This window comes from Mandrillus leucophaeus, unplaced genomic scaffold, assembly GCF_000951045.1.
Source record: "Mandrillus leucophaeus isolate KB7577 unplaced genomic scaffold, Mleu.le_1.0 Scaffold19, whole genome shotgun sequence".
Classification (NCBI taxonomy): Eukaryota; Metazoa; Chordata; class Mammalia; order Primates; family Cercopithecidae; genus Mandrillus; species Mandrillus leucophaeus.
This window is the reverse complement of record NW_012101920.1, coordinates 8,091,723-8,107,523: the sequence shown is the minus strand read 5'-3', so window position 1 is coordinate 8,107,523 and position 15,801 is coordinate 8,091,723. Positions and strand designations below refer to the sequence as shown.

The window sequence follows — 15,801 nt, the reverse complement described above, 5'->3', positions numbered from 1 at the left end:
AAAGCCACACACACGTATGTCTAAATGGGTGAGGACATTCAGCACTGACATTCTCACATGGCTCTTGAGTTTGTGGGGGATGAGAAGACACGGTAAGAAAAGGCAGGACAATGAAAAGTATCCTTTTCTGTCGGGGCAGAAAGGAGAGGCGAAAGGAGGCAATCCCTAACCATTCAAGACACCAGCCACCAGTGCAAGGAGCTGCTGAAGCACACTGAGCTCAGAAAGGTCAGAAAAGAACAGCCTTCTAGGAAGTCACATAAAATGTTAAAATTATTCCTCAAAGTTTTAGAAAAACCACAAAGGTAGTTAAAGTACAAACCTTCTGAAAAAAAAAACTATTCCCTTTTAAACAATTTTGACATATTTTGCAATGCATGCACCCACAATTCCATATCTAATTGGTTTTTTAAATTATTATTACTGAAAAAAATAAGAAGCATTCAGTACTTACTACTGCTTCCATATCTGAAGTGTCAGTTGGAGCAAACATAGACTGAACCATAAACTTGTGTTTACTTTTCTCATTGGGATCATAATCGAAAGGCTGTAACATCACTGAGAAAGAAAATATTTCATTAGGAGGGTCAGAGCTTGGTTGTCAGTGCCATTTATTATGCTAATATTTGTACTTTGGTTGTAAAGCAATTTACCGGCATTCTCTTATCTCTTAGGATGGACGCCCCTGGTGGAGTAAGCAAGGGTGACTAACATCTCCATTTTGCAGGTCACCAACCTAAGAGCTACAAAATCAGGGCATGACAGAGCTGGGAATAAGGCCGAGGACCCAGTCTTCTGATTCCTAGTCCATGGATCTTTCACTACTGCAAGCCTACCATACATGTCTGCTATAGGCCTTACAGAATCGGGAAACTGGGTAGCAACACCATCTGCCTGTTTTGCTCAAGAAAACATATACAAATGATCTTTTCAGGAATTAAACGGAATAATCTAAGATGTTTAAGAACATTTAAGGAACTGTTTTAGCTTCTCTCCAACCCATTTCTCATACAGCTAATCAAGATAATCCTTGAAATACAATTTTGCCAATACAATACTAGAAAATTTTTACAAGTAGGACACTCACACAGCAGGGAAAACAGTATCAGCTTACACCCCCCTTTTATTTCCCTAAGAACCTAGAGAAATCTCACATAGAGGATCCTGTGGATGAGTCACACCCACTGCATGGAGGAAGATGCCTTCCTACCCCAACTGGCTCCCTTCAACCTACTTCCTAGAGTGCAGCTGGGCCTACTCCTATCAAATGATGGTTGCTTTAGAATACATTACTTTGCTACAAGGTTTTGGCTAATCCACACATCTAGTTAAGTTCCCTGAAACAACTTCACATGCAGCGAAAGCCTACTGTGGCCTTGACCACAACAATGGGCATGGACTGAGCGTTTCCATGTGCCAGAAACTGGGCTCTGTCCCTTACGTCTACCAGTATCTCATTTAATCCTTAAAAAGTAGGTACTATTGTGGGTGGAGAGGGGCTATTCCGGTGTCTACTTCTCAAATGAAAGGAATGAACACGGAGAGGTGAATGTGCCCAAGGTTATACCTTGGTGGAGTGCAGACTCAAATTCAGGCAATTGGTGTGGAGACCTAAGCTCACAGCCACCACAAAGGACTGGTGCCTTGTCCTCTGACAGTACAAGCCTTACGCTTCTCACCAGCAGGGCTTCTACTACCTTTCTGCTGGGCCCTTATCAGCATTCTCTCACCTTGAAATCCCAACTTAGAACCTCCCAGGTGCTTCCTCTAGAGTCACACAATCAACCACAGTCAGCAGCAGATAGAGAGCAGGATAGCCCTCGTCTACAAATGAAGAATCTGGGATTCCACAAAGTGAAGTGGCTCCCTCAAAGTCACAATATCAGGAAGCGGCAACACTGGGACAGAGAGCCAAGACTTGACTCCAAGTGCAGTCTACACCCCTTTCGCCACACTAGTCACTCCAACACGAGCTAGATTTATATCTGGCACCCAGGCCCCATGACAAAGCTAATGGAACGAGTCACAAAACAGGACAGAAATACCAACTTCCCCCATCCATCTCTCAGGGATGCAGTGGCACTTTCCATCATGGGAACAGAGAAAGTCCATTGAAACCTAACCATGCACCGGACTTAAATGCACTGGTGTCCTAGTCACCCAGACAGCTTCACTGCCCACAAGACCTACCTGAGTGCCCTGAGCTACAGGAAGCCTTGCTGGGAGACTTCTTCAGGACAAAATTCAATAACTGTCAGAAAGTAAACCTTTTATCAACGTAACTCTTTCTCTGGCATCACTGAACTGGCAAGAGCTGAACTTTCCTATAGACAGACCTGGAACATTTACCTACCTGGGCTTGACACTTAACCTCAGGGACAAATGACCAGACTGGAAGGTCAATGCTTTTTCTGAAAGCTAAATTCCCAATGTGTTTTGTTTTGTTTTGTTTTTTCTGCCCCCAAGACTGCAATAAGGAAGACACACATTATAAAGTAAAGAGCCAGTGTCTTCACATGCGCTGTGAACTTTCCTGGACAGGGACTGTCAACCTTCTTTGGAGCTGGGACACACTGTTAGATTAACATTCCCTTTCTAAAATTAAAGTAAATTCAGTTTTAAGAATTTCAGGTCTTGCTTGGCTGTGACAAAATCATGCTCTGGTATTTTTCAGTTTAGGAAAGCAGAGAACTTTGACCTGAACTACTCTTAGATTTTTGGCAGGGCACAGATCTAGTAGTAAACACTGTCTCCCCTTGAGCCTCTGTTCTCCCAGCCGTGAACAGCTATTGCACCATTCCCAAGTCTACCACTCTGGAGAGCTCTGAGGAGGAACAAGGTTTATTTGTAAAGAGCCCTGATGCTCACATGACAGCAATCTAAGGAAAATGCTAATTTTTAGAGAAGCTATTTAGACAAAATTAAAAAAAACAATGGATCCAGAGAACAGAACACACCCCCAAAAAACAGCCACAAGAAGCTCTGCCTGCCCCTTCCCATTCATCACCTTCCTAGAGGCAGTGGGAGTAAAAAAGTACAGCCAAGGGCACTGTGTCCAGAGCTCTGCCTGGGTTCTAAGAATGCCCCAAGGGAAAACAGGCCTTTCCTTTCCATTTCTCCACCATCCCTCAGCTTCTTCATCCCCAATACTTTCATGATGGCCCAAGAAGGAAAGAAAGGAAAAGAACCTTTACGCATGTCTCCTATGTAATAGGTACCATAGAAGGCAAATTATCCTTAGTTCTCCCATTTACGACTCACAACAATCCATCAAAGCAGCACATATCTCCTTTTTCAAGATAAAAAGATAAGGGCTGCCAGGCACAGTGGCTCACACCTGTTAATACCAACACTTTGGGAGGCCAAGGCGGGAGGATCACTTCAGTTCAAGACCAACCTGGGCGACAAAGCAAGACCTCATCTCTATCATAAAAAAATCAGCTGGGCATAGTGGCCTATACTTACAGACTTTTCCAATGAGATCAGCAGGAAAACAAATGAATGTGATGTTTTTGCAAGTGTACGATGCAATATGCCAACATTTGGAAGCTCTGCAACACTCAGCAAATGGTTTCCAAACAGTCCATGCATGATATCACAAAATCCATTCAAAGTACAGGAGAGACTGATGTGTTTTAGTGAAACAATGTTCAAAAAGTCACAGACATGGCTTCAGATTCCACATCATACTAATAACCTTGAAGAAAGTAACACTTGTCAAGTTTTGGTGTAGTATCGAAGAATGTTCAGATTTATCTGAAAAAGCATTAAACATACTCTTCCCTTTTCCAACTACATTATCTGTGGTGAAAGCAGTTTTTCTCCATATGCATTCACCAAAAGAACACATCCTAACAGACTAAATGTAGAAGCAGATATGAGAATCCAGCCTGTCTTCTATTGAAATAGACACTAAAGAAATTTGCCACAGGGCAGAGTGGCTCACGCCTATAATCCCAGCACTTCAGGAGGCAGGGGTGGGTGGATCACCTAAGGTCAAGAGTTCCAGACCAGCCTCACTAACATGGTGAAACCCTTTCTTTACTAAAAATACAAAAATTATCTGGGCTTGGTGGTGCACGCCTGTAATCCCAGCTACTCAGGAGGCTGAGGCAGGAGAATCGCTTAAACCTGGGAGGTGGAGATTGCAGTGAGCCAAGATTGCACTACTGTACTCCAGCCTGGGTGACAGAGCAAGACTCTGCCTCAAAACAAAAAAAAAGAAAAATGAAATTTGCAGGCCAGGCATGGTGGCTCACGGCTGTAATCCCAGCACTTTGGGAGGCCAAGGCGGGTGGATCACATGAGGCCAGGAGTTTGAGATCAGCCTGGCCAAGAGGCAACCCTGTCTCTACTGAAAATACAAAAACCAGCCGGGCATGGTGGCGGGCACCTGTAATCCCAGCTATTCGGGAGGCTGAGGCATGAGAATCACTTGAACCTGGGAGGATGGAGTCTCGCTCTGTCCTTCATGCTACAGTGCAGTGGCAAGATCGTGCCACTGCATTACAGCTTGACCAACAGACTCCATCTCAAAAAAAAGAAAATAAATTGGCAAAAAATGGAAAAACGCGTCAAGTTTCAGTCTTCTCACTAATTTTTTTGAAAACTTACTTTTCATTAAAAATGTTACTGTTAACATGTAATTACGTCATTCTTAAATAATTTTACAAATTTTCAGTTTAATTTTTAATATAATATTGATACACCCCACAAACCAAAAAGCTTTGTGGGTCCTTTTTTTTTTTTTTTTAAGAGATGGGGTCTTGCTATGTTGTCCAGACTGGCCTCCAACTCCCGGGCTCAAGTGATCCTCCCGCCTTAGCTTCCTGAGTAGCTAGGACCATAGGTGCCTGCCACTGTGCCCAGCTGCGTCTTCATTTTTAAGAATGTAAAGGAGTCCTGAGACCAAAAAGTTTGAGCACTGTTATGCTACAACAAATAGCACAGGCCCTCCAGGAGGTAAACAATATGGTTAAGTAAGTCAATGCGGTTAAGTAATAACACACTGGTGGCTCTATGTAGTACCCCTCTTGGTAGAATCTGCAGTTTAAAAAGAGAAAGGAGATTTACACAAACCAGGTCTTGAGTTTTCGGGACATACCTGGCCCTCAGGTGAAAACAGAAGCACATATGCATGCACACACATTCCTTACGGAAGGAATGGGGCATTACCTATGCTCCTCTAATCAAACGCCTTTGCAACTGCTTGCTCTACCTCCACAGAAGGGCACTGTCTGAGATATAATGCCCCCTTACTGCAGACCTTACAGATGTCACCAGCACAGCTCCAGGCCTAGAACATCCTACCTACCAAGTCACCACAGTGTAGACATGGAAGGACCATTTCATGGGCAGGGGAGAAGACATAAACACCCACCACAAGGCAGTGGGTGTAAGCAATCACTTTAACGGAGCCCCGGCGACAGCCTGAGGTAGCAGGTCCAACAGCCCTTCTGCAAAAGCAGAGGACTGAGCAGATATATACACAGATGCCTAAATACACTGTTGAATAGAAACTTTTCAATTGGGAATAAAAACCGTGCCCTACTGGCATGTCAACTTTCAGGAAGTTCTACGTATAAGGTGGGTACTTATGGGAGGTTTCTGATCTGATAAAAGGTTTTTGCTTTGGAGAAAAAAAAAAAGTCTAACAAGCACCATGGCATATGCTTCATTTTTTAAATCTCAGAATCTCATCTTTGAAAAGAAATCTCTTCACATTTTACATGCCTACAATCTCAGCTCAGGCCCCAAAGACTCACTTCTAGATTTCTACCAGCCTGGAACATCTAAGGGGGGTGCTTGCCACCACCAGCTCTCCTTGGCTTGTGGGCTCCGACATCAGTGAGCCACAGTGAAGATCTGGGACACCCAGATTCTGTGAAACTTCATAAACTCCTGGAGTACCTCGGTATCCACATCCTGCTTAACATGGCCCCTAACTCACATCAAATAATTTGTATTTTTCAGCTACTATCATCTCATGTCAAATTCAATTTGCTCTATCCTGTTAGTGGGAACTTTATAAAAACATGACAGAATGCTACTAATCATTAGTTCTTTCAGCTCCATATGTGCAAACGGTGACAGAAATTATGTACTTTTTTCCATGGCAGGTTATTAAACAGTTTCCCATTAACTTCACTTTCACTTCTTTTTTTTAAAAAGAGATGGGGTCTTGCTAATGTTGTCTAGACTGGCCTCCAACTCCTGGGCTCAAGTGATCCTCCTGCCTTAGCCTCCTGAGTAGCTAGGACTATAGGTGCCTGCCACTGTGCCCAGCTGTGTCTTCTTTTTTAAGAATGTAAAGCGGTCCTGAGACCAAAAAGTTTAAGCACTGTTATGCTACACCAAATGGTATTCACCAGTATCTCTTCACTTGAATACCAGAGATACTGATGATAAAGCCCTCTTAAATGAACCATCTATCCTACTTTTAAAATGTATCTGCTGATACTACATTAAAAAGAAGTCTGTTACCAGAAGACAGCCTGGAAGCCAGGTCACTACTCATCCACATTAACGCTTTGTGATACAATGCCTGTTGTATTACAGATTGCAAACTGGGATCCTGTTAAGAAAGGGCCTTTGGGGTCTTAAAACATTGGATCAATAATATCAGAGTTTCCTCAACAGAAAAGAAATGCAGAAGATACGCTACTTAAAACATATACACACACCCCTTGGAGAAATGATGACTTGATTAAATGCAGCATAAATGCTGCTTCTGAGAACCCAAGCAAATCACAGATCACTTTCATCTGCATCATAATGGTAACAGCAAATAAAGTCTAACAAGCACTATGGCACATGCTTCACTTTTTTTTAATCTCAGAATCTTATCTTCGAAATCTCTCTCTCCACATTTTGCGTGCCTACAATCTCAGCTCAGGCCCACAGATCTCTCTAGATTTCTCCCAACTAAGAGATTTTTCCAAGTTTCTTCTAGTTTCTTTCCCAACCAAATCACCCTGCCTAGCCCCTACAAACTCCACACATTTAATCTTACCTTAATACCCTACTTGTATCACGTTAATTCCTCAAATCAAAAACCTCCTGTAAGAGTAACTATGTCCTAAGTAAAAGGCAATCAGTTCAGCTTTTCACAATCTGGCCCTTCTTGGATTTCTTGGTATCTCTTATTGGAGGCCTCCCTTCTGCTCCAACAAGTGTGCACGTCACTCAGGCCACACACCATGCCCCTATGTCCTTAGACCCAGTGACGCTCTCCGATCATCATCAAAGTCTCCTCTTATCATGTCAGCCCTGCCTGACACGTTTCTCTTGATTCTCTCTTACTCTACTCACATGTCAATATACCCCATCTTCCAGGACTTAATCCTCTGACAGAACACTGTAAGGAATAGCCAGGCATGGTGGTGCATGTCTGTAGTCCCAGCTACTTGGGAGGCTGAGGCAAGGGGACTGCTTGAGCCCAGAAATTTGAGGCTACAGTGAGCTATGAGAGCGGCATGCACTCCAGGCTGAGCAACACAGCAAGATCCCAACTCCATAAATAAGTAAATAAATAAGGCCAGGCGCAGTGGCCCACACCTGCAATCCCAGCACTTTGGGAGGCCGAGGTAGGCAGATCACTTGAGGCCAGGAGTTTGAGGCCAGCCTGGCCAACATGGTGAAATCCCATCCCTAACTAAAAATACAAAAAATTTAGCTGGGCATGGAGGCACACACCGGTAATCCCAGCTACTGGGGAAGCTGAGGCACGAGAATCGTTTGACCCCGGGAGGCAGAGGTTGCAGTGAGCTGAGATGGCACCACTGCACTCCAGCCTGGGTAACAGAGAGAGACTTTGTCAAAAATAAATAAATATATAAATATAATAAAATGTAGATAAGAACCCTGGAGGGAAAAGTTCTCAAACTTCAGTGAGTATCAGAATCACCAGGAATGTTTGCTACAACACTAACTGCTAGACCCCACCTCCAGAATGTCTGTGTTAGCAGGGACGGAGTGAGAATGAGCACTCCCATTTCTAACAGGTCCCCAGGTGGGCTGCTGCTGTTGCTGCTGCTGCTGGCCCAGGGCCTGCACCTGGAAAATCTGTGCTGTGCTATACCTTCTAACATCACAGTTCCTGCTGAAACACCATTTCATACTACAGTGCCTACTGTGGGCACCTTACTTTGTTAGGAGACTGTCAACTCCAAGACTCCTAAGCTCCTACTGACATGTTTGCCTTTTCTCCCCAGTGAGACTGAGCCCAGAACTTAATGTTTTAATAGCTCACATTCTGGGTGCTAATTTGCATTTTTTTCATTAGTTGACAGGTTTGCACCTTCTTCTCTTCCAACATTCAAAGTGTTCCTGAATCATGCTCTCCCTAGAAATATCCTTGGAGAAGCCCAAAGACGAAACCCTCCTTTATCCCCACTAGCTGGCTTTTCTTCTGTCCTACTTCCCAGAGTCACTCCCTCCCTTCCAAGTGGGCAAGACAGGGCTTCCAGCTTCTGATGGCAGTGCCCTCAGTCTCGCACTCCCCATCCTCTCACAAAGCCTGCATAAAGACTGTCCTCTACCACACTGCGCTTATAGGATCGGAATGAAGTCACTGATCCACTTTTTTGAGAGTAATCAAAGACACAGATACATAAATGCCAAGCAGAGCTCCTGATGAGCTGGAGATAACCAGCATTACCTAAACAAGGCGATATAATTCTAGCCTAAAGCAAAGAAGTCGGACATTTTAGACTGTGAGCAAATTTATCATTTCCTTTAGGGTCCTCAACACGTTGAGATCATGACTACCTTGGTGGACCTCTGCCTATTCAGAGGTCCATGGATGGAACTCTGAGTCTAGCAAGTAAATAATGAATTGCATTTACTAATAAATCAGTCAACACTGAAGAGTCTTTGTGTTCTCTACAGGATTTTCCAGTTTGTGTATTCTGTCTTAGAAAACAAACTCCTCACAGTCTGATTAATTTATTTGTGCAGAGACTAGTACAAATGTGCTGACAGTGAGGTCTCCTTTCTCCAGTATCAATGGAAGATGAGGACTGCTATCTACAGGCACTGGCCAAATAACAAGGCTTATTCACTCTTTTTTATAAACATCTTTTAAAATGTAAATCTTTTTCAAAAATCCAACATACTTTTCAGTCTCCTCTAACATTTATAACAGAATACAACATACCCCTTTTCTGATTACTCTTATGTGGTGACATGAACCCCCATTATATACCATATTAGTGAAACCTGCAAGCTGTGTCTCTTGGGGTTGATCACCTAAAACATGGAGAGCAGTTCCCCGAGGCTTAAGGAATTCCGGCTCCCCACTGTTATTTCTGAATGCTCCGCACTTGCTTCTCTGTGGTGTTCTTGCCCAGCACGTCCACTGTCTGCTACGCGCTGTCACATGGGCCACTTTCAATGTGGCCACCTCTCTACTCCTTTCCCTTTATTCTGATCTGTGATGGGCTGGCAACCAGGACAGGGTTAACAGTAAGTCTAAGGTAAGAATAAACAAGACAACATTCAAGACTGGAGAGCCCTCAAGTGTGTAAGTATGCAAGGACCTGTAATGAGCAAAAAGAAAATCACTTTTGGCTTCTTAAAACTTTGCTTATTTTTTGCTTCTCAGTTATGCTGTACATAGTTGAAGTTACCTTCAGCTAACTGAGGTAGACGAAACGTGTAAGTCCTCTCGAGCTTGATATTTGAAAATGTAAAGAATAAACTATGTCATAGTCACAAGAAAAGTAACAATTCTTCATTAAAAAGCTAAGTATTACAGTAAATGTGTAAAAACCCTTAAAAGCATAATTAAGCTGAATTTTTGTTGGCAATTTTCTTTTTTCTACTTTTTGTTTAACCAGAATCTCATCTGGTGAAAAAGATTAAAGACATCTTTTAAAGTATGAATGTGAGTTGTTGTTACCTGAGAGTAATAAGCCTGGTTCATGGAAACCACTTATAAAAAAGTTTCGCTTATCAGAGACTTCCAAAGCAAACAGTCAAACTAAGAAGAATGCTGCTGTTAAGAAGCCCAAACACCCCAAACGCAGCTCCCACTATCAGTGCTTGATGGATAAATATTTGGCTTGTCTAAGGGCTCTGTGCGCTTATACCCTAGTGCTAATCACCTGAAAGGTGCACCCCGGTTGACTGGTCCAGGGCCACCAAACAGCTATATTAAACTGAGTCAGGGAAATCTTAAAAGGATTAATTATTAATCACAATACTATCCATTTAAATTAACTGATCAATGTTTCCATCCAAGAAGAGCTGCTGATGTTCATGCTCTGTCCTGAGGATTTTTTTTTTTTTTTTTTTTTTTGAGATGGAGTTTCCCTCTTGTCGCCCAGGCTGGAGTGCAATGGCACAATCTTGGCTCACTGCAACCTCCACCTCCTGGGTTCAAGCAATTCTCCTGCCTCAGCCTTCCTGAGTAGCTGGGATTACAGGCATGTGCCACCATGCCCAGGTAATTTTGTATGTTTAGTAGAGACGGGGTTTCTCCATGTTGGTCAGGCTGGTCTCGAACTCCCAACCTCAGGTGATCCACCCACCTCGGCCTCCCAAAGTGCTGGGATTATAGGCATGAGCCATCGAACCTGGCTGTCCTGAGGATTTTACTGGAAAAACTTTATGCTTTAAATGTGATTGAAAAGAGTGCTGAAAAGGGCTGTATGTCAGGAATGAATACTGCTCCTTAATCCTTTGAATTCTAATTTAAAATACAGATTCAGACACTGGGAGTTTTGTGTTTGTCTTTAATTCATTTTCAATTCCCAAGGTACACTTAGTAAAGTACATCCGTACCTAAATATTGGTATCTTTAATGACTCTTTCCAATGCCCCCCTCCACACACAGATATTTTGCATTTCTAATTTGCTTGGTACACAGGCAACCAATGTACATAATTGAACTACAAATGGAAGCATGCTTGCTACTTTAGTGAAATTAGAATTCAGTGAAGGTTATAAAAATATTAAACTTAATATCATATTACAGGAAGCGTAAGTATTTTTGATGGGCCCATAATTTTACCACTTCACCTGCTGTATCCGCTGGCAAACAAGGTTTGGAATATTAATGGAAAACTCCCTCATTATTAACTGAAACACTAAAGAAAAAAAAAAAATCCACAACCACCTAACAGCTTACCATAAAGAGATTTTCAGAAATTATGTACCTTAAAAAATATTTTCCCACCATACAGTTCAGAAAATAGATTTAATTTTGTAAAGCTAGAACAACTGGGAAGATCCCCCACTGCCTCAAAACAATTCATTAATTCAAAAAGTTCTTTATTCCTTACATTTGAAATCTCAGGAGGAAAAATATCCAACGTCCCGTTCTTCAATCCTTATTTAAGTGCACCTATTTTGCTGAGGTCCAGATTAAATAATTCAAAACCATCTCTAGTTGATAGTATGTATCATGGAGCAAGGGGCCAAAACCACAGCAATTCTGGGCCAGTGAATGCAAAGAGAAAGCCCCCCGCACCCCCTACCTACCATGCTGTCTCATCCAACAAGCATAAACCCCAGAAGGGGCTACAATAAAAATGAGATAAGACAAGCACCTATGGAAAGGACAAAGAAAAGGATTCAAATCATAGGTCCAGGGGACGATATCTTAAAGCAACTCTTTGGTAAAGCCCACACATTATAACCCACTGACACAAAAAGTTTAGGTTATGCCTCTGTCCACTCTTACTTTACCACGTAAGTTTATAAAAGGGAGTTTTTTTTAAGGACCCAATAAGTGATCTGCCATGTTTTGAAGAAAATAGCATGATAGGTCAGAGCCTGAACTTTTGAAGCACAATGTAAGGTCCCTTGAATATGAGGGTAATGTGAAAAGGTAAGAAGAGCTTCACAGGGTATGTCTCAAAGACATCTGGCTTTCCATGTCACAATCTGGACCTGTGTGCCTTCAAAACCTTGATCCCTCTGGCCAGCACAGGTGCCAGCTCCATGGGCAGACATCAACCCTCCCTCCCTTCCCACCTTCCTGCTTCCCTCCTCTCTTTCTTTCCTTCCCCCTCCGTCCCTCCTCTCTTTAAAATAATGATTTATAGCCTTCCCGAATGGCTAGTGCATCCCAAGGGTTTTCAGAAATGGGAAAAGCGCACTGTTCATGTCCTTCTTAGGTATGCCCTGCCCACTCTGGGTGGTGGGCAGGGCAATGCTAGCAGTATTTTAAGTTGATTTGGTGGCCACCTTTTTAAAGATTATATCTGAAAATGTACTGGCAACTTTTCACTATAAAACAAATGAATATTATACAAGGAAGAGAAAATACAAATTTCTTCTCAAAATTAGGAAAGGTCCATAAATAAACAAAATGTAGGGGTTGATTTATTTCTAAACAGTCAATTCAAGTATTATGCAATCCACCTTCTTCAAAAACTAGCCGGTTTTTGTCAAAGCTAGAAGAAGAACAATGTACAAATGTACCACTCTTGTACCATGCTGTCGATTCTGCAGTATTTTTAAACATTCTGTAAGGTAGACACTATTCTCCCTACCTTACAAGTGAGAAAACAAGAACCTAGAAAGGTTAACAGGTTGGTCAAAATTCAGCCAGCTGGTTAAACAGCATAACTGGTCTTCCTGTTCAGGTTTCCTAACCTCAAATCCACTAATCTTTGAAGAGAGTGGGTAAAACCAAGCTTGGCCATGTGCACATCCGGGGAAAAGGGGAGGCTGGCTTTTGGATAATCTGCACTGCCTGTCCACTGGTATCCTCCTCCTCCTGAGGACTCTACTGACTCACCAAGATGTCATCATGTAGCTGTATTAATATCAAGAGGACTCCTGGAAAAAGGCAGTGCTTTTTATCCCAGGCTATGCACGTCTAATAAATGACGCAGTAGTCCCTTAGCGATACAACTGCAGCAAATGGGGCTGGTCTCCTTTGCTGACTTGCAAGGCTGTCCTAGAAATGTAATGATATCTGGTTTCACCTTGGTTCCCCTCAAGCACGGGGATAAATACCAAATAATAACAAAGGAACCCTTTTCTAAGGTGCAGATATGATCTTGTCTCATCTAGGAAGAAAGTCTACAGACACATGGACATTTTATTATTCAACCACTTTTTCCCCCAAATACATTAAACTTTGAGAATGATGGTACTTTTTATATTCATTCATAAGTGGGGTCATCCTCTAACACTACTGAGGCAGTTTAGTATGACAGAAAGAGCACTGGATCAGGAGCCAAGCCACCAGCTTCAAATAGCAGTGCTGCCATGACCATCCACGTGACCCTTGATGACTGTGTCACACTCTATGCCTTACTTCATCTGCCAAAGGTAGGCCACAACCACAAAGTCTTGGTCTTCCTTGTGTAAGCAATCATAGATCAGAACAAAGGCAGAGTTTGCTTTTGCTTTTTAAAAATTCCTATGATGGGGAAACAATGGATCCTCCTGAAAGAGAGACAGAGATGCCGGGCGCAGCAGCTCAAGCATGTAATCCCAGCATTTTGGGAGGCCGAGATGGGCGGATCACATGAGGTCAGGAGTTTGAGGCCAGCCTAGCCAACATGGTGAAACCTTGTCTCTACTAAAAATACAAAAATTACCAGGTGTGGTGGCACACACCTGTAATCCTAGCTACTCGGGAGGCTGAGACATGAGAATTGCTTGAATCTGGGAGGTTGCAGTGGGCCAAGATGGCGCCACTGCACTCCAGCCTGGGCAACAAAGTGAGACTCTGTCTAAAAAAAAAAAAAGAGACAGAGACATACACCTACACCCACCCATACATATTTATATTTTATATCAGAAAACACACTAACATTGTACAACTACCTACTGAGATTCTTTTATTCAGAAAACCATGCTGCGTTCCCTGTTCTTACTGTGAAAATTGGTAATTTTCATCTACTGACAAACTTGCTCAAATTTGATACGGGCATGGAAATCGAGGGGGGAAAGTAGATAAAACAGGGGAATAAAAGATTTCAGCTGCCCTTGACGTCAACAGAAAAATTTAAATCATACGGATCCAGAGGATATGGAAATGCCAAAATCCCAGTCCCTTCCTTTCTCCAGAGTGCTGCGCTGCAGTTCAAAGAGCATGGGCTTCAGAGCCAGTCAGAATGATCCACATCTTGGCTCTGTCACTTGCTAGCTTCATGATCCGATGACCGCCAGTCTACTTCTTAGTAAAATGGAGGTAAAAACGCATCCCTCACAGGGCAGGTAAGAGAAATGACATGAGACAGCACATGTGCAGGTCCAGCACACAGAAGTCACTCAATCAATGCCAGCTTCCACCCTCCTGACTTCAAGATAATAACCTGATTCGAGAGTCCAGATCAGGTCTTGCAGACTCAGAGAAGCACAGGGGGAGAGCTGGCATGGGTGCACCATAATGAGAGAGACCAACAGATGCAGGGAATAAGAGTTTGCAGAAATGATCAGATAATGAAACACCTTATATCTTTCCGGAGAGGTGAGTCATTTTTTTTAGGTGTCAAATGAATAGCCAAAAGTATCGCAATCAAAATCTATCATGGAAAAAGCCAGAGAGGTACTCCCTTCAAACGAGCAGTAGCTTCTATTGATGCAGAAGCCCCTGTGACAGTGAGTCACCTGACATTTACAGGATAAACACACACTCCCCCAGAGCTCCTTCTTGGCTGGAGAAGTTCTAATGAGCTGAAAGTTTATTCCATTTCTAAAATGCATTTAAACTCCAACCCATCACTGACATCTCCTTAACTCTGAAATCCAATTCTCAATTTGGGCACTTTACCAGCATCTTTTCAAAAGCTGGATTTTGGAAAATATATGCACTCGCAGACAGAAGGGAAAGCCATCAGACATGCACCAAACTGACACCCTCGAGTATATTCCAATTTCCTCAGCCCTCATCTCCCTTGGCGTTCCACAATCAGTAAAGTGCAGTGGCCAATCATTGGAAATGGCATGAGCTTAATGTCAGAAATCATTTAGCTTAAGTAAGAAAATAACTCCATTTAGCTTTCTCCCACAAAGTAAAATTAAGTTTGTTTAGCCCTTTTATATTTATTGCCAAAGGGCAGATTTAATTTCAAAGGAGTGAAAACAAAACTCATTCTGAAGTGAGGTCTAAAGTTATCACTTCAGTTTTGCTCTAACTATTGAGGTGCAAAGGGGCTGTAAGCATTGAAACAAGGAGGCATTAATTATGAAAAACAGGTGACTGGGACCCAGCTTTCTGATCGGGGGTGGAGGATTGTGGGGTGGAGGATTGTGGGGTGGGGTGGGGGGGGTGGGTGGAGAGAAGTCTATCTTCTTCTTTTGCTACACTGCAAATAAACTTTAAGAAAATCTACTGTCCAGGGGCCTTTTGAGTCCACCCTCCAGGCCTCATCTCCGGACTTACCAGATACATTAATTGAGGCCCCTGCATCAATGATTCCACTGTTGGGCCTCACACAGTACCTACGTGGCGCTGTAGTCTTCACCTTAAAACACACATTTCGGTCTGTCGGATTGCCAAGCTTCAGGTTGGTGGTGACAACATCAGTGAAGGGACCTGTAGAATGAGACAGAGACTGATTGGGGGTCTCATGAGGAAAGTTGAGAAGGTTTGTGGAAAGGAGAGCTATAAATACAGTTAAGGGAAGATTTGAGATCCACAATTATCTCATTAACATGCCAATGGATGAAAGAGATGAGCTGAGGTTAATGTACTACCAGTAACGTCTAATATTTACCATGTTCCCACTATTTCACTAGGTACCTAGTGTAAGTATTCTAACATACAGCATCTCACTGAACCCTCACAACTTTATGATAATTGCTGTTTTGTAAATGAGAAAACTGAGGCTTGGG

At 42.7% G+C, this 15,801-nt stretch overlaps 1 protein-coding gene across 1 annotated transcript in view; it reads right to left on the bottom strand.

The window, feature by feature from the left end:
* Positions 1 to 450: 450 nt before the first annotated feature.
* Positions 451 to 15,801, bottom strand: part of LOC105538337 (vesicle-associated membrane protein-associated protein B/C-like) — a gene marked incomplete at its 3' end in the record, with an annotated part of 50,241 nt that continues 34,890 nt past the window's right edge. The window contains exons 2-3 of the mRNA XM_011978183.1: positions 15,350 to 15,502; positions 451 to 558 (exon numbers count right to left, since the gene is read on the bottom strand). Of these exons, the coding sequence (XP_011833573.1) occupies positions 451 to 558; positions 15,350 to 15,502 (261 nt within the window). The remainder of the gene's footprint in view (positions 559 to 15,349; positions 15,503 to 15,801) is intronic.